Source organism: Bradysia coprophila (assembly GCF_014529535.1).
Source record: "Bradysia coprophila strain Holo2 chromosome X unlocalized genomic scaffold, BU_Bcop_v1 contig_26, whole genome shotgun sequence".
NCBI lineage: Eukaryota > Metazoa > Arthropoda > Insecta > Diptera > Sciaridae > Bradysia > Bradysia coprophila.
This window is the reverse complement of record NW_023503313.1, coordinates 3,525,221-3,545,101: the sequence shown is the minus strand read 5'-3', so window position 1 is coordinate 3,545,101 and position 19,881 is coordinate 3,525,221. Positions and strand designations below refer to the sequence as shown.

Genomic DNA, 19,881 nt, shown 5'->3' with positions numbered 1-19,881 from the left:
ATTATATGTGTGCGATGCTGTGTCTTGGCGCTTAGAAGCTTCACCATTTAAAATATCAATCATAAATAGATTGTACCACACACAATAGCACTATGTTTAAGTGCTTTGGTGGATTATTTAATGGTTGATACTATACATGATACCTACGCCTCGATATATAGATATATTATAGAAATAACAATAACAACAAACACATTTCCATATGGAACTTCTTTGCTCAATATAACATATTCGCCATTTTTCCAAATAATGGATAACCATCGAATCACCCAATAAATATTTTTATAGTTGCTTAAAGTTATGTGCTATATGAAGATTTTGAATCGTAAAAATCGAACATGCCCAAACCCATATTCCATAAAATGCAATAACCATAAAAATATTAAGCAACCTATTGACATAACATATGGAAAGGTCTATGTAAAATTGAATGTACTTCTTTTCTGCATAGATCGATATGCACGCTTACATGTGAGAGAGCCAAGGTAGAATTATAGAAATAGAACTCTTGATGTTTGGATTTTTATGATTTTTTCCATAAAAAATGCTGAAAATGGTCGTATATCCGTCCGCAATGAAATATTATACGGGCTTCGGTGTGTATGTGTGTTTAGTTAGAACCGCCTGTAAATAGTATATATGCACGGAAGCTGGTGTACTACGGGCAAAACGTTAATATTCACGCCGAAAATACTTTTAAGCTTAAATAGCATTTTTGTATTATATGACATGTTGTTAAATACAAGAAACTAAATTTTGAACTAGGTCGTGGATACATTTTAATCAAAAATATACTTCGCAGTACAGTTATAAATGTTTCATGGATTTTATGGCAACTTATAGTATGCATTATATACCGGTATACATATTATAAACACACATTGTTTTCACTATATATTTCAATTTAAAATGAATTTGTAAGTTTGATAACTAAAATAGTGAATGAAACTTGGCGAAACTATTTAAGCAATGACTATATCGAACGAAAACTTTTCGGTGTCGTCGATGGTAAATGATATAACGCTAAAGAAATTATTATATTATTATTATTAATAATGTCGCCGTGAGAATATAAATAACCTTTCCTATACTATACGACGCCTGACATTTTCGAAGCAACCTTTTCAGATTCAGAAAATGGTTGCGAAGATTCGAAGATTTTGCGGAAAAATGTTTTGCATGGAAATTGGTTTCTATAAATAAACCTTAATTGCAAACAGTTTTTCTTATACACTGTAAACTACACTCTTAAGCAAAGAAAGTTTTTTTATCTGATTCAAAGATTTTTTATCATAAACTTTTAAGATTACAACTACAATGTTTTGCGAACATTTCTTTTAAAGAATTCCCGAGAATTCTTTTATTCCACCGGAATAAAATAAAAAAAAATTGTCAATAATTATTCAAGGTAAAATTAAATGTCACAACAGTGGAGTGCGGCAGATATAAGCGTATGAAAGAAACTGTCGGTCCATAAGAAATTATCATCGATTTTAGTGAATGCATTAAATTCCATTAATGATGCTTTAAATATTATCGGAACATTCCCGAACAATAATTACAGTATTGCAGCTGCGAGACGAGCTGCGTTGTTGAATTTCCAATTTTAGATCATAGAAATGTCTATCGACGAATATTATCTTCAAAGAATCTTAAATAAGCTGAGTCTGTTCGAATTGTTATAGAATGTTAAGAATTAATTCCCAAAACAGTCATCGACCAAATATGCTAAAAATTGTGTCTGTTTACAGTTTGTTAAGTTAGAGAATGTCTAATGGACTGGACATGTATGTGAAATGGTAACGCACGAGATTTGTTCATGCTACTGGTGCAAAAATAGTCGTTGCTATGGCTAAAACCTAAAGAAATTCTTCGAAACAAATGAAATATCAGTCATAACCAACTTGGAAGTAAAAATATGTATCACATGTATGTAAGTCATAGTAGTGAAAGAGGCAGATCAGTAGATATATCAAACACGAAACAGAAATATTCAGAAAACTCGCCGAAATATTGATTAGTTGAATATGCATACCAATAACATACGATTCGAAAGATAGATCTAAGACTGCAGACCTTCGGGTTAAAAAGACGTTAGCTGACTGCGTTAGAAGGAAAATCTGGTTCTATTGAATTGCCATCGAAAATACATCTTCCAATTGCGCTACTTCAATTCAAATAGTCAACGGTCTGACTCCATCCAATTGCAGGACATGCTGATTTTAAAATTAAAAATTGATTACAAATCGATACACAATTTGAGTGTAACAGCAAAAAACAAAGTTTCTCTACCGTTTACTGAATTAGACGAAAAACGTATTGCAATTAGCCATCAGCTTATCAAACACATTTGATTTCAAAATAATTCTTGGTTGAATCATGCAAATATTACGTCTAATTCATAGCGGTTGTTTGAGGGAATGCATGGAAACCCACAATTGAGATATGCTGCAGGCGTATAACATGTGGTATTTTGATCAGTTCATTTCATAGTATACCTTTGTGTTAAATAATTAATTTATGTCTGCATATTCTCTTGACGAATCGTAGTTACACATGTATTGGGTTTGCTTATTTAATTAGAACGAATGAGCAGTTTCACGGGTTATTTTTACAGATCTATCTCTATGTGGGTGTGTGATGTGTATGTGTATACACATCCAATTTCATGTATAGTTTATCTATTCACTTCAATACATTGAAATTTAAGAGGATGAAGCTTGTAATATAATTGGGTGTGATAACCCGCTGTTTGTCCCCCAAAAATCAAATAATAATACTCTCGACACCAACAATATTACACTCCTGCAGGGATATTTAGCATAATTGAAAATTCAAAAAGAAAAAAATCTCTAGAGTGACATATATTTCATGCCTTGTTTCCTTCTTTGAAAAAGATAAATCTTTCGTACATAACCAACACCATTTCATTCGCTGCATGGAATAGGAATATTCTAATACTTATTTACAAAAAAGATTTTCTTTAGAGGGAAAAAAAATGGAAAATGGTGATAAATCACAATAAAACTCGCCACATTAGATCACATTAAAATTAAATACAAATGGGACCCATCTCTGTGGGATCTTAAAGGTGGTCCGGCTATTTATTTATACAGTGAAGAATCGGTTTCGTGCTCATCCGCAGAGTGTTAATGTATCAATCATTATAATAAAGTGTATGACATACCTTTATTCCAATATGAACGGGAGGATAATCGGCGTGTAGATCTGGAGGTAGTAATGGTAAGGGCAAGGAAAGGGGGCAGGACATCATGGCCGCTACCTGCAAAAAAAGAAGAGAAAATTATCGTTTGTACTTTGGGAATGATAAGTTAAAATTTCACATGATGGTGAGACTCAGGAATGCACAATAGATTTTCCCGATTCCATTAACAAAAGAGAATCAATCCAAATAAAAATACGGAAAAAAATCGTTCCCGCTGATATTCAGAGCAATCAGAAGTATTCTAAAATGAGTCCGTTCAGGGATTGAAATAATCTACTTCCGACGATTCTATTGTGCAACCATCATTTTAGAATAAATTAATTTTATTTGTTAGACATTAACACAGTGACTAGGACTGTCTGAGATATACTCAAATCTACCTTCGTTAAAACACTACTAGCGCTAGAAAAAAAGGGTCTTCGTTTGAGGTAGTTGCACTTCTCTAATTTCAATCGAAATGTAGGTTGAGTTCAAAGTACCACTGATTGATCTAACGGCTTACAGGTTGGGGACAATTCACACATTAGAGCGTGCGCAATTTGTGAATTGAAAGGGTACGTTTTTTCCATATATTTTTGTTTGAGTGGTCTGAAACTTGTAATATTTCGACTGAATAATTTACGAATGGGCTCTCGTGACAGTCCGAAGATGATCACAAGGATTCGGCATCGTTCTTTTTTGTTATTCTGTACAATTAGAGGCAGTGAAATTTCAGCTTCTGTGGATCTGCTGAAAAACACCTGAAGCAAAGTCATGCTGAAATTTCACTTCTTCTGATTGTAATTCTGTTTAGATGTGAGTGGGCATACCAAATAACATGCCCGGTCCATGTTCAATTTTTTTTTTTCAAAAAATTTCCATTCCCGTGCCCAAACTCGCTGTTGACCACGAAAATTTGAAAATGCTCATTCCGATTACTGATTCACATTCTAATACCGAATAGTAATTTTTCAATTGAATTCAATTTACTAACCACCAATAACTTCGAATAAAATTTAAATTCTAACAAGGCACAGGGTTCATTTCTTTGTGTGGAGCATGAACAAAAGTTTCATGTACGTTCCTACAATCCGTAAGCAACCGACAAAACAGACACACTATCGTATTTTAAATTTTGCTCACCCTACCCTTCCGTTTCATTAATTAAAAAAAAAATGTATAGACGTTGAAATGAAATAAAAAACCCATTCAATTCATTGTTAAAATAAATTATTAAATAACGTGCGTTATACCAATAAAAATATATCCAATCCAACGACATAAGTAGTCACAACAGTCTCGACGCGATTTTATTTTATATTATACCGCCACAATACATGTGTAGTGTATAATATACCAAAAACAAGAAATTAATCAATTCCATTTCTCATGCCATATAGCCAGCCATACATGCACGATAATCGTTAAATAGTTACTTGATATTGGCCTTGAAAATGTTTATATACTTCGAAAGGCCTTTTGGTAATGCTTACGGTTCAAGCCAGTTCATGACTAGCCATTTACCAATATATCATGCGCTCGGCTATATCTTGTTCAGGGTCGGTTTGGCTTTATAAATTTAAGATTAGGAAATTAATTTTGATTTTTAAAAGTTTTGGTGATTGGACCAAAAAGAGTGGTCTAGGTAAAAATGAAAACAATTAAAAATCTTGGAAAATTTGTGAGTTACAGACAAATGAACAACGAAAACCAACAAACATTTCGACTTATCCTGATACGTTACAGCCTAACCTTGAAATCGTTTTTTTTTACATAAGAAGTGCAAGCAACTTTTAACTCTTTCTTTTGTACACTGTTTTATCATTTCGTATACTCTGTGTAAAACGTTCTCTTCGGCTCTGTATATTTCAAGGTAAACTCAATAAATAAATAAATTTCTAATATTTTAACTTTAAGAAAATGTTTTTTTAACGATGAACGTTGCGTAAATTGCGTCATGAAGACACTTTTATGCTCCGGGAACGCGTTCAGACGAAAGAGAATCGTTTTCGTTGTTTGGTCACTTTGCATGAACTCTGTCTGGTGTGTTGGTCGATTAATTTTAGACACATTTTTAAGCATGTAGCGCTTGCTTCGCTCGGTTACGGAACTGCCGATTTTTTGGGTTTCACTTATAAGATGAATACGCAAATGACAAGCGATTGATTCACCATTATCAGAATGCGTACTGTGAGGCACGAAAAAAGTCAAAAGTAATGCCGACAAGCACACCGAGTATCAGTGCCTTACTCGCAAAATGGCCATTTTCACATTGTACGGAGTCATCACTGTGCATGATAGTCATCAATTTAATTGTTTCATATAGTGTGCTACATGTTCCTCCACGTTTCTGTTTCTGCCTTGACTTCCAGTATACCAACAATGGTGCTGTGCAATAAACAATCATCGTTCTATTCAAAAACTTCAGATTACTACATAAATATGATGATCATTTTCATATAAAACCAGTTTTGCCAAGCACGAAAACTTAAAGTAAAGTGGAATTTACTTTCATTTAAATTTTAAATTTGATGTGGTTGAACATAAGACAAGAACAAAATAAAAGAAAAAAAAATTACGAAAAGTGAATGAAACGTGTTTTAACGAAGATTTATGACTTTGGCACTTATATATTTACGCGCAATGGATTACGTGTTCGGATTTTTTTTTCTTCTGCTTTTCTGTTCGACAAGGTATGAGGTAATATGTTCATGAATTTTTTTTTTGTCTTTCTTTTTGCAATGTTGAATGTAAGCTTTAAAGCATACATTTTAAACTTGAATTGCACGCACGATAGTGGTCGCTTTAACGAGACACTCCTGTTGAAAGAAAATTGAACACATGCTTGAGTTTGCGAATTTATCAGCAATCAATATAAAAATGACAATCTTGACTTGTCAACGATTCTGAGCTACTGGCGCTTAAGGAATAATACAATTGTTGTATGGTTGTGTGTTACTAGGGGAAAATTTTATTTGACGATTTGTCAAGATTTTCAGCTATAAATACGGTGAAAGTGAAATTGAAAATTGTCTATGGCAAAAGAGCGAGAAGTTTTTCTATGTGGAAAAGAAAAGGGCAATAATTACATTGTTCGCAGCTCATTGTAGCACCACAAGTGGAAGTTTAAAATTAGTTATTCCTCAAATAATACTTGATACAATAATATGAATCAGTTCACCATCAAACGATTAAAAGCAATGTGCTTTCGCATGTAAATTAAATAGAATTCGTTGAGTTCGTTCTGGTTAACATTGTCGGTAGCTTACGTAAACAGTGGAAAGTTTAAAATAATACTTCTAATATATACTCCAGGGTACATTTATGCTATTTGTTCATCGTGTTCACCGTACAAAATTGTGTTGCTATTTTATCCGAACAGAGAAATGAAGTTATAAGCAAAATAGTTAAAATACCAGGAGCTAGCGGACTATATTGCCGGAACTAAAATTGTTACAAAATACATGATGACTGCAGCATAATTTATTTATAGGAATATCTATTAATTATTTTAAAATTCAACCTAATTTCGATATTTTCTAAAATGCTATAATGCGAATGGGATCATAGATGTATACAATCCAGCATCCCTAACGCATTGGGTTTTCGGTGAATATTTAATATTTAATTAACTCCATTTACGAAATCATATCAAATTACGGAAAATAAATGCTTGTTATGTAGCTACTAATGGTTTGCTGTATACCACCACATACATATATCTACATGTAAAACAGATGGAGTTTGAACAAAAACCCGTCTCTAGGTTTGAGGTAGAAAGAGGAAAGCTTGTAATATTATTATTACATTGGTTTTCCCGTTGGTTTTGTATAACAAAATGATAAGCCCTGTTTTCCGACCGTAACGAACGGAGTTTATTCACAATACACAACTCAAAATGAAAATTTACCGTCAGCAGACAGTACACGATACCAAAATCGTTTGTACGTTACATGTTATGTATGTTCTCATGGTTGTGAAGATAACAAAATGGATCTAACAAGTGGTTTTTACTAAAAGAAGAAAAAAGAAAACTTTTAAAAAGAAAAATTTCGAATGTTCTTGTTGTTCTTTTATAATAAATAAAATACGTCTAGTGTGTTCGTGTTTTATAATAAATATTATAAAAATATGCGCGTAGACGACACGGTACTTTGTTAAGATTAGTAAAAATCAATTTTAAGGTAAGCAGCATACGAAACAAAGTAAAGAAGATAAATGGAAAAGTTTTCTGACAATGTTCCCGCCTTTTATATACATATATACATACATTAAACAATACACTCAACTACTTGAACATAATCTCAACTCAACCTCAGCACAGCCACATCATTCCATATAATTTCACCACTCGAGAATACATAAATTGTAAATTTTCTTCTTTTTTCTCTCTTCTCGACTTTCAGTTTGCAAATAAGTTTCAAATGAAAAACAAACTGTTTATAAATCTGGCTAAAATAACGATCTGAGATAATATATTATGCTTCACATACTTTAATCATTTTGTAATGTCATATCTTGACATACGGTGATGATGACAACTGGATAGAAATTAAAATGATTTTTTTTTTGTTAGAGCGATGCGTCGATCGGCCACGCCGACGATCTCTTCTTCTTCTTCTTTTTCAGCCTGTATCTATCCACTGCTGGATGTAGGCCTCTCCAACTTCTTTCCATTTCGTACGATCCATTGCCATTTGCTGGCAGTTTGTACCTGCAATATTCTTAATTCCGTTTGTCCATCTCTCTGGTAGCTCTCTATAGCTCGTCTTTTATATTGTCGCCAGTTCATGATCTTTTTCGTCCAACGTTCGTCTGTCCTTCTTGAGGAAATAAAACGCCGACGATAATACCCCGTAAGTCGATGTCAAACATGGCAGACGACAATTTTTGTCCCAAAATATCGCGGCTCCAAAGGCACTGTTCAAAAAGATTTTCTGTTGCTTCAATCTTAATACATCAAATTTGTATTGTACAGTCAGAGGCAGTGAAATTTCAGCATGAATTGGCTTCAGCTGTTTTACTATACTTGTTTATAAGGTTAAAGCTGTTACACGCAAGCGCGTGGTAGTGGTAAAACCTTATAAGCGCGTACAAACGTTTTGATTGTTTGAGTGGATCAGTGGAAAAATAGCTGAAGCAAATTCATGCTGAAATTTCACTGCCTCTAACTGTACTAATTTTTGCGTCACGCCTGCTATGCTAACACGCGATGATACCTCAACAATTTAGAACTTTTAGTCTGAAATACCCAGCCAAATAAACAACTTAATATGTGGAACTTAAGAGGCTCCGAGCGTACGCTGAAATTGTAGCCTACATTTCTGCGTTTTGAAATTTTTGATCGCTGATATCTTTTTACGAGAGCCCTTTTTGAAAAATGTACGACCACATTTTCGAGTAAAAATATGTCAACTTTGAATAAAAAATAAAATTGTCTGTGAAAGTTTCATGTGCTTTGAGAAAACTGTACCGATGCCTTAAATTTGCATCAAAGGTACACTTTTCTCAAAGTACATGGAACTTTCACAGACAATTTTATTTTTTATTCAAAGTTGACATATTTTTACTCGAAAATGTGGTCGTACATTTTTCAAAAAAGGCTCTCGTAAAAAGATATCAGCGATCAAAAATTTCAAAGCGCAGAAATGTAGGCTACAATTTCAGCGTACGCTCGGAAGCTCTTAAACAAAAAAATTGAATTTTCTTTGATCAATTCTTCATCGGATCCTCTCAAACCGGACACCAATTTCAGTCAGCTGAAGTAGCCCTAGGCCGCAAACTTTGGCCCAAAGTTTACAGCCTTGGTTTAGCTGTGCAGTCTGTTAACGGACACAGTGCTCTAATTTCATTTGGATCTAAAGATGCAGCAAAAGTTCGACAATTTCTTTCAAAAGCAATTAATATCAACTGAATTTGTGTCTAATTTTGCTTGAACAGCTGGTACCACTGCTTTTACGGTTTCGCCATACGTGCATGAGTGACTATGAAAGCCGCATATAGACGAATATGCAGTATGTTTATGTGTGAGGACCGTGTAGTAAAACAGCTGAAACAAACTTAGACACAAATTGTTTTAATATTAACTGTAATTTCAATTTCAATTATTGAAGGGTACGCTCTTAAGCGTTAGTATTAAAATCTTACCAATTTTGGCATTTGTAGGTCTCGTTTTAATTGCATCTTAATACTTTCATTTCTTGCGTTCAATTAACTATACTAATGAAAAAAATAATTGTTTGGAAAATGTATATAAAAAAATCAGAAAAAAATGATTTTCAAAAGGATACCCTACAAAAATGTTAATCAAATTTACTATTCCTTTTTTTTGAAAAACATAAGCCAATATATAAAAAAAATATACAAGGCGACTGGGCGACATCGGTTTATACGTACGGTTCATTGAAATAACCAAACCCTTTTTTTACTTCTCTCTAAAAATATAGGGATTTTTACTTCAATTACAAGTCTCCTTTATGTAAGTTTCAAAAAAAAAATTGTTTGATGGGCTTCGCAGACAGATAGCGCACCTCCTACAGTCCTACATATATATTTACTAATTAAAAGACGTTCCACAGATATCGTTTAGGTAAGGTCAACAGTATCCATTCATGTTACAAAGTTGTTTACATCCATAATTATTAAACAGAGGCAAAATTTGAAACGAATCCAGTCTTTGGATGTAGACAAGACGTGGTACTTTAGATACCATTTCAAAGTTTTTTTTTTTTTCATTTAATCCAGAAACTTTCCGTTGCTGGTTCCGAGTTACTATCACTTCAGTTTTAAGTCCGAAATTTTATGTTGAAAAAAGGTTGGATATTGAAGTAATTTTAGGTCAGCAAAGGGAACCGACAATTCTCAGTCGGCACTCTGGATTTATAACAGTTATGGAAATGTTCACTCGAAACAGTCGAGTATTCAATTAGAAACCCATCTTTGACATGCATCTTTTATAGTCATTCCCAATCTAAAATCCATACTCAAAGTACAGACTTTGCTTGGTCAAATACGTTATTGGAAATGTTAGCGTTCCGTGAAATTTCATCTACTTCGTTCACAATACACATCAATAAATCGCATCTTATCGTCGAAGAAAACATTTCCTTCAAACGAATGGAAACAACAACAACGAAAAAACATCCATTGCGCTTAGCAATTTAATTTCGCAGAAAAGTAAATCCGAACCGTTGTTGGTATATATATAGAGCAATACTCTAAACATTAAAATTAATGAGATTGTAACGAACACCGAAATCAATTCACGTTAGCAATCGATGTCAAGAAAAATGTTATTTTCGTCTAAAATCAGTCATGGCTTATGTATTTTTCGGAATATAGAATTTCGACAGACACTAATATTGGTTCGTATGGAGAATGTCACGTACGTCTGTACAGAAGCTTGTGAAGACAAATCATAGCGAAGATATTAATAACGATTATCATATGTAATGCGATGTCTATGCGGATAAGGGAAGATCTATATGTTATTATACTGCGAAAGTTTTCAGGACACAAAAAACTTAAGTTTACGGACAGCGATCACAGTCGGAAATGGTGTCCTTATCTCTTATTCAAAAATTGTCATATACACAAATTTTGTAATAAAAATTTCATAAGTGTTTCGGGGAAAAAAAGTAATTAACGTAGAGATAATCATAGAATCTGGAGTGAAAACGTTTCTTTTTTCCGTTATTTTTCATTAAAAACTCATATAAGCGATACAAGAACAACATTTATATCTACTACACCTTTCACAGAGTGCGGGGTATGAAATTAAGGTAAAAACTCTAGTTTTAATTGAATTAATATAGAAAGGGACTAACAATGTTTCTTTTTAAAAACTTAATTTGATTTTTTCTGCTCCAAATAGAAACGTAAATTTTTATGAGAAAAGTTTTGCATAAATTAAAAGTTTTTATCGCGAAAATTTAAATGACTTGGTGTTGTGTATTCTGTGTACAAAATATATGTCTGAAAAACAAATGTATGAAACGTAAACGATGTAATAAACCTATCCGTACGACTTTGTAGTTTAAAGCCATTCGATTTATACGATTTTGAAGTGTGTGTTTCCGAATGAATCATGTTTCCTTCGGTGCTATCGTAAATCAATAACCGTTCTCAAGTGAAATATAATACGAGCAAGCGAAAATAATATCATTATTTTCACGACGATAACCGTCTTAACATATTATCGGACATAAAAAGAAATCGGTATTATGATACCGTCGTCGTCGCATAGCTACGAGCACGATATAACTAATTACCACGCGAATGTACCATCAAAAGACAAATAGCATCACGCCGACACGGACGCGACGTTTTTGCAGACACAAGTAGCAAAACATCAAACGATAATTCAGGCGGTTCTCTCTATTCTTCATTTTATTCGCTCCAAGCGAATCAGTGAGTGAGTCGAATCGGAAAAATGAGAATAGAAACTTTCAATGGATTTTCGAGCATAGCATCTTCGATCAGCCTATTGAATCAATCGTCTCGGTAACGATAGTTCTCGAAAGATATATTGGAAAAGAATTTCGCTGGTGAAAAAAGAATCCGACACAATTGGTAAGGGGGGATTGTATTTTGATATTCATATTGATGTTTGTAAAGGACAGGCTGCGGTCAAACGAAAGTAAATGCTACCGAACTGAAAATGATAATAAAAAAATAGAAGCGAAAACAACAACAAGGATTACAGTGGCACAGCCATCATTACAGTATACACCTGTGTCTGCGACTGACGGTCACAAAATATTGAAATATACATAAACTCGTATACCGAACTATGGGGGTTTTTAACAAATAACAAATAATGCCTTTGGGAGTAAAAATTTTCCATAATATGGATGTGCATACAGTTTCCATTTTATATTTTGAAGTTTATGTCTCTCTACTACATAGACATGTTGTTACACAAATAAAATATCCGTTACATTGTATACACATATTAAAATATGCAGTGTACGTGAAACATATCCAAAACTCCTTTAACATACCTGGTTTTGTTCGTGAAATAGCCCAGAGATTTATTGACGTTAATGCTCAGGATTCAGATAGAGAGTTGTATAAACTAGGGGATATATACTTAAACTCAACATGTACCCACCGACTGGATCCTTACTTGTCCCATGCATATAATATTCGTATACATTTATCGTTTTCTAACCTACCCCCCATGCTATGTGTAGATGGTATACGGATAAACATATGAACATTATGTTGTTGGTTTTTTTTTATTTCGTAAATAAATATAGATCCGATTGTGTTTTGTTGCTGTGTGCCAACGTCTATCAAACAGTGTTTATAATATGTATAAAGGGCCATCACATACGCTGCAAAACACCGATATCTGGAAAAGTTTCACGAAAATTTTTGCTTTTCACGAAAGAGGATGAAACAGAGAGGAAACAAATACTGTTAATTGATATTGCCTATGGTTAAATTTCTTTCATAGCCAATTTATGTAACTGCTAGTTTGGCCGTATAAAATGTCCTACGCAATATGGTATAGAAATTGTAGACCCCTTTAGCAGTTATTTAGTGGCGGCAACAGGATCTGTCGAAATTATCAAAAAACGAAAAGAAATTGACATGCAACTGTCACTTCAAATATTGTTCTCAATTTTTCTATGTTCACTTTTTCGCAATTGGAAATTCATCAATTGATACACGACTAGGGAAAATTGTGTCACGGGCTGAAAGCAGATGGGAGTAAATGTTGGCAAATATTTGCCAATGGAAATGTCGCGTAAATACGACTAAAGGTTGAGAAAGTTAAATGTAATGATAATGACAGTGCAAACGTAATGTGTACAATGCAAATAAATGCTGTCACCCCATTTTGGCCAGTGAATAGCCCCTCGCCTGATACCCTACGGAAGAATTTTAAAATTGTCCGTTCAAAATCGATTTAAAATTTAAATTTGGTGTAGCTGAACAAAGAACTACAATTGAAAATTCCAATTCGGCTATGTTCGGTCCACCCGCATTATAAAAACGTTTGCCCGGTCCGAAAGAATTTGTCCTCTACACTTTTTAGGTCTTACAGGACGGTACATTCAACTATATTCATCGAAACAAGAAAAAAATATCGTAAAATATTCGTATAATATCAGATATTAGTGACCGAGTGATAGTACTGCAGGTGCACGTGATGTTGAATTTATGAATCTGCTCAAGATTTCAATTTTCATTAGATAACATCAGAACACCTCAGTTGTTGTATCAAACATATTGAAAATGTTACGCAAAGATCAACCTCACCATTTTACCATAAATTAATTTCATAGTTGCGCTTGGTGTGCCACGAATACTCAACAAAAACGATTGGTGAAAATTTCTTACACTTGTTGTAATATGTGTACTTGAAACCCATAAAACCATAACGGGAGTGTGATGAGAACGTGTGTTTCGTAGCTTTCGAGAAAATAGCAACACGTAACGATGCATACGTATATACAATAAATAATTTAAACATTATGTGACAACCGAGATTTTTCATCTGGGCATTTAGAATTTCGGTTTCGAAACGATTTATCCACAAGTTTAGCGAGTGTAATGGAAAATTCAGTCAAATGATACGAATGTCGGGTGTTTTGTCGATTACAATCGAGTGTAACGCTTCAGTTGGAGACAGTTTTGACGATGTGATTTTGGTTTCACTAGGAACATTTTTGTAATAGTAGGCTACATTGGATGCTGCGACAGTAATTCATTACTGACATTTGAGTTTTTGAGCAACGAGCTTCGGTGATTATCTTTTTGACGAATGTAGAGTTTGTATATTCGAGCTAAATGTGAGGTATACTACTACACTTGACGAAAAACAGTTGCCGAAGCAAGTTACACGAGTGAGTTAGCGAGTATCACAAAGTTGTTTCCGAAGTAATGAAGTACGTAGCAACATCAAATGTATTCTGGTTTACCGACCCATGCGAAACTTGATTGAAAGTTGAAGAAAATGAAAAAAAAAATATCTGAAAATAGTACAACTGTAATGGATCATTTTCGCAGGTGGCAAATTGCTGTGTAATGGTCAACTTTGGTACGGGGCAGGTAGTAAAATATTGTGTTGGAATATTCGTTTCTAGCATTTAAATAGATCATATAAACTCAGGTGTAAACAGCCATCGCTCTTTTTCCGTTCACCTGCTAAATGATTATAAAGTATGAAGACGAAGAGTAATATGTAATAATTACCCACCGAGCAATAATTTTAATTTGAAAAGCCGAAAGATGTTTTAATGTAGCATGTAGAATTTTATCAAATTAATTTCATGTTACCCAAAAGTCGAAATTGACATCAGCGTGTGTACATATACAGATACAACACACTTGCAATAATAATGATCTATAAACAGGGAAATTTCCATACGCCCTAAAACAAAACAATAAACCTCTAATAAGCTTATATTCATAAAGTCGAAGCCATTACCATTACCATCGAGAATTGAAATCACACTCTGGCAAAAATTTGTTGATATAAAATAGACTTTGTTATTATACTTAAAATTGTAACCAGGGAAAATGCCAAAAGTAATATTAAATTAATAATTTTGTAAATCACTGTGTCATGCATAAATGAATAAAAATTAAAATTATTTTCTGCTCGAATTTTCAAATATTGAATATAATTACAAAATACTTGTTGCCTATTTGTCATACACTTAAGAAGGAAAAATAAATTGGCTTTGGTGTTTTCCGCCTTATCTGCCGAAAGCATCAACACTCCATTAATTGATTGAAAACATAAGATTGTAAGCATAAAAGGGAATTTTAGGCTCTTCTCTTGACGAGCAGAAAGAAGAAGAAAAAAATCATTTCCTTGTAGAAAAGCGAGATATTTTATTCTATTTGTGTTTATATAATATCTAAACCGTCAGATGTTTGGGAGGGTTGCGGAGATATTGTGCTTTATATATTGTATTATTTGAAGTAAGAAATCTACGTGTTGATGGAACGTACACATATTGTGAAGATGATTCTGTAATTGGCAGGTGATTTAATTAATTTTAAATGTGTACTACAGTTCGGTGAACGTTGTCGATATCGAAGTGTGGTGTGGCTTATGGTTTAATTGAAGTTAACGACGCCTCAATCGCAAAGGATCATTTTTCTTTATTTTGAAGCGATAAACTTTAGAATAATACTGATAGAATAACACCTTCGTAGAACTCCTTTTAATAGAACATTACTATACCAGGGAAGTAATTTGATATTTCCAGATGAGTAAAAGTATCCGCGGGCTCTTACTCATCGTGATACGATATATCAAAATATTTCCTGAGTGTAGTTTTACTTTATGAGCGATGCAGCGATGTTATGACCTAGGGAAGGCCACTTTTCATCACTCGTAACAAGAAATACGCGTCGATAAACAAGGCCGACAATGGAATTTCATATATATTTTTTAAGGACGCTATTGAGTGTGCAACGATGGTGGCCAAGTAAAATTGAAAAGGTTGTAGAGTGATTTCTTTGTTAATGTTGTTGTGGTTTCGTCACATTATGTTCCTCAGGAGCAGAAAACGTCATTTGCAACTCGTGATGAAAGTGGAATTCGTAAGCTTGTCATACTCGGTTTCGCCTTGTTAGGGCAAGGTTACATGACTATTGTGATAGTCCCAAAAATGTCAACTTTTCATCACTCGTAACAAAAAAATCTATTAACCGCGACAAATTACAATCGCGGGGAAAAAGAATTCCTTGTTTTTAGGGCTCGATACATCCGATAAAGCCAATAAAAATGACCATAAATCAATAATGTATTGCTGGTGAAAAATCAGAATCAATTTACACTTTTGTGATCCCTGATCTGCAGCAAAATGTTTTCAAGATCAACAGAACGAACCCTAATATCATTAACATTATTATTGAAACGTTGTGTAAATTTATGGAACACAATTCTAATCATAAACCATAACTAAAACTACTATTAAGTAATGTTAATAGAATTGGTAACCGTAACTAAAATTTTAATGAATTTTTGTTACAATTAGATGCAAACACTCAATTCAAGACGAATGTACGGGTAATTCGCTCGGCTAAAAATTATATTTTCTTGAACAACGTCTTGAGGCGAACATAAATTCTAACGTGTTATGGCTTTTTAATCTATTCGAAGAAACTACTTTTTTTTTGCTTTTCGTTATTTAATTTTATACGCTACAAACACTAATTATTTCATTGACTTTGATGTTAAATTTATGTTCTGTAGCTGGGTAGGTATAGCGCACGCAAAGTCGAATAGGAAACGCAATGCAATTATTACGTTTGTTTTGTAATCTATTTACCGGAATTTCTAACAACAGTTAACAAATAATACAAAACATTTACTGTGCGTTTTGCGTCTGGTGTGTTGTGGAGACACGAACCCATAATTCAAAACATTTCAATCACAATGTATATCTAAATCCTCAGAGGTTCGATCGATTGACATACACACATATATATGGAACTTATTTCACTTGTTCATTTATTAATAATTCCCAAATCTAGTTCAACAACTGATGACTGTATTATCTTAAAAACAATATCCATAAATCGACTTTTACAAATTGTAATGTTCCTTTGAGGTAAGTACAAATCATGGAATCTATTTCGAAACACAAAAGTAATTGGAAATATCGATTAATTATAGCATACACAAAGGTTTGGAATTACATTATCTGCCATTTGTATTTAATTTATCTACATAACCACTTGGGGTGGATTATTTGTGTATTGTAGACAAATAACTAGGCACAATTATATTTGATCAAATAAATTATTTAATTTATCAACATCAACGTTTACGGCGTAGTTAGTGGTTACAAGTTACAACAGTTATAACCGAACAAAAATATTTTCAACAGGTCTAAGTGAAACATAATTGTTGCACAGACTTTAATTGGACCATCATCAGTTCATAATATGTAAGTCCATGAAAGAGTTTCCAGAATCCATTGCTGGTGATATTTTTATCGTCTGTTGAAGTGTACAGTAAACTGAAAGAGGCAGGACTTCCAACCTGTTAGCACATTTTGAAAGTAACAAATCAGGCATTCAATGTATACATGTTGTATCGGTGATTTTGGTAAACCACCCACTATGATTGTATAACCATTGACTTGTATACACCAGGGACTACTTTTCGGATATTTGTGTCCATATTTTGCGAATCTTTCAGCATTGATCCAAATTTTCAAAAAACATTTTTTGTTATTATATCGGAAAACCAGGGAAATTTTCGTAAAAAAAATATGGGAAAACCATTTCCTAAAAAATAGTCCCTGCAATAAACATACATTGCCCAAATAATCAAGTAAAATCCAGAACCAAACCTACAAATTTAGATGTCTGTTCGAGTATTCATGACAAAATGATTAGTTTGATTCATACAATCTTCATGTAGAACTAAAGGTGTATAAATGTGGTACTATTATCGCATTAAGCCTTATATGTGCTATACAGGTGCGGCCTAATTGCTATCTTATAGATAATGTCCCATTGTTATTGTTAGTTGTGAAGTGTTCGACCATGTTTCAGAGAACAATTTAAATTGAGGCTTTATCATTTTCTCTGTACTGAGGAATTCCCGTTTCTATGTTACGAGTCCAGCAACGTTATTCTCAGCTGTTCGGCCATTCATCTGCTGTCGACAACGATAATAAGAATAAGCAATGAGCTGTGGCTATCCTATGTATATGTACAGTCGGAGAAAAGTAGATTTCGGGATTGAGACATCATCGTTTTTCTGTATTCTCTCATTTCGCATGTTATTTCAAATGGCAATTGAGAGAATTAGAGAAATGATGATATCTCTAAAAAAAACCCGAAATCTTTATTTCTTCGACTGTATAGCGAAATGTTTGATAAAAATATTGAAATGATAGACGTTGTATTGAACACTAGAAAATAGTTTAAACCAGGCATGAGCGCCGACGGAGAAACCTCGGCGGCGGCTAGCCGAAAAAAAATTCTCGGCGGCGGCGAAAAAATCGGCTTGAGCCGGCTTAAAACGGCTTGGCTGGAGGTTCCTTTTAACTTTTTTTCAAAATAAAAGAGTTTAGATAAATTCATGGAAAATGAACTAGTAAGCATGAAAATGAAATTGTACGGAAAGCGAAAATGTAGGTAGATTAGGTTGTTCAAAGTGCAAGTGGAACTGGTCTTGTTACAAGCAAGTCTCTAAGTCTAAGGTTCACTAACACGTCAAGTTTTATTGCCTCAAAACTTGAACTAAATGGAAAATCATGCTCCGGTACACTCATTTAACTCATTTAGAAAATGGTATTCGAGAAGAAATCGAAAGCTCACGAAAATCAAGTAAAAATTGAAAAGAAAAAAAATCGAGAAAATTCGCAAAGATCGATAAAGTTTTCTCAAATTTGTGAATTAACTGATTGTGCGCCTTCGGCTCGTTCCGCAAAGGTCATACAACAAACTTAGAAGCGAGGACGTAATATACCATTCTGGAAAATTCATGAAAATTCAAGAAAATTTTCAAAATTTTCTTAATTTTGAAAAAAAAAAATTCAAAATGTACTTGAGCTGCTTAGGATCAACAGGAATCTCGGTTTTCAAAATTATTTCACCCATTCACCTTTCGAAATCTTTATTTCATTTTCCAGCCGTTTCAAGCCGGCTTGAGCCGTGTTTTTGGCACCGGCTCGGCTGCGGCGCGGCTTGCTCAAAAATGGCCGGCGGCGGCTTAATCGGCGGCTTAATCGGCGGCTTATTTTCGGCGGCGCTCATGTCTGGTTTAAACGAATGAAGTGACAGATTTAATGATTTTCTTTTCTATCCGTTTTTCTAGAAAGCTTTGAGCTACGAATTATGTCATTGTAGATAGTAATCCAGTACAATATTACCGAATGCTTTCCACAAACTCCGTTGTTTTTTTAATCGAAAAACTAATTTCACCAGGTTGAAGGGATGTTGACTGAACGTCAAAGAATGTGTCAATTGGTGTATCCTTATGTCGTTCACAAAAAAAAAAAAATCAATGAGACCGTTTCGTCGAAACAATTTTAGTGTGTGCACGTGTTCGCAAATCTGTCCCACCAAAACGTATAGCCGAAATGTTACAAGATGATAAAAAAAAACTCTGCAATAATCGCTCGCATTTTTATTTGCTCGAATGTTGAACTAAAAAACAATTTCCGCCATAAACTGTATTTGAGACAAACCGAAAAACAAAAAGCAAAAAATGAAAACTCACTTCAAAAACATTTTCCATATAATAAACCGTAGGAATTCCATTTCGTATACATATATATACGGTTTGCTCTCAAATTCAATCAATTTAAATGACTTACAAAGGCACGCAACTCTTCTTCTCTTCGCTGTGTTTGCTTGCTATAAAATTCCATCCGAAAAGTATATTTATTCAAATTGAACTCGTACAAACCCGCACTAATAAACGACTTAGTTGATTGAAAATTAACCTCTTTTCCTCAATTAAATAATAATGATTTTTGAAGAGTTCCGACATATTTTTTTTTTCAAATAGATTCTTTTCTCATATTATATACTCACTTTCGAGTTGATTTTAGACGCGGACTATTCGAACACGACATCATGCACCAAACGGAAGAAGTGTTAATCAATGCTAGAGAGCAGTGACGAAATGCGTTTAGATTGTACGTATAAGATAGACACAAAATTGTGCGCTGTGTTGAAAAGGGGGG

The 19,881-nt window shown here is 33.7% G+C and overlaps 1 protein-coding gene across 6 annotated transcripts in view; it reads right to left on the bottom strand.

Moving 5' to 3' along the window:
- LOC119069202 (polypyrimidine tract-binding protein 1) overlaps window positions 1-19,881 on the bottom strand; it is a 231,769-nt gene that overhangs the window by 120,641 nt on the left and 91,247 nt on the right. For 5 of the 6 annotated variants that reach the window (XM_037173168.1, XM_037173171.1, XM_037173173.1 and 2 more), the window contains one exon: window positions 3,188-3,283. In XM_037173168.1, the coding sequence (XP_037029063.1) occupies window positions 3,188-3,283 (96 nt within the window). Of the gene's footprint in view, window positions 1-3,187; window positions 3,284-19,509; window positions 19,529-19,881 lie in introns of those variants that run through there. The other variant, XM_037173167.1, reaches the window with a different exon arrangement.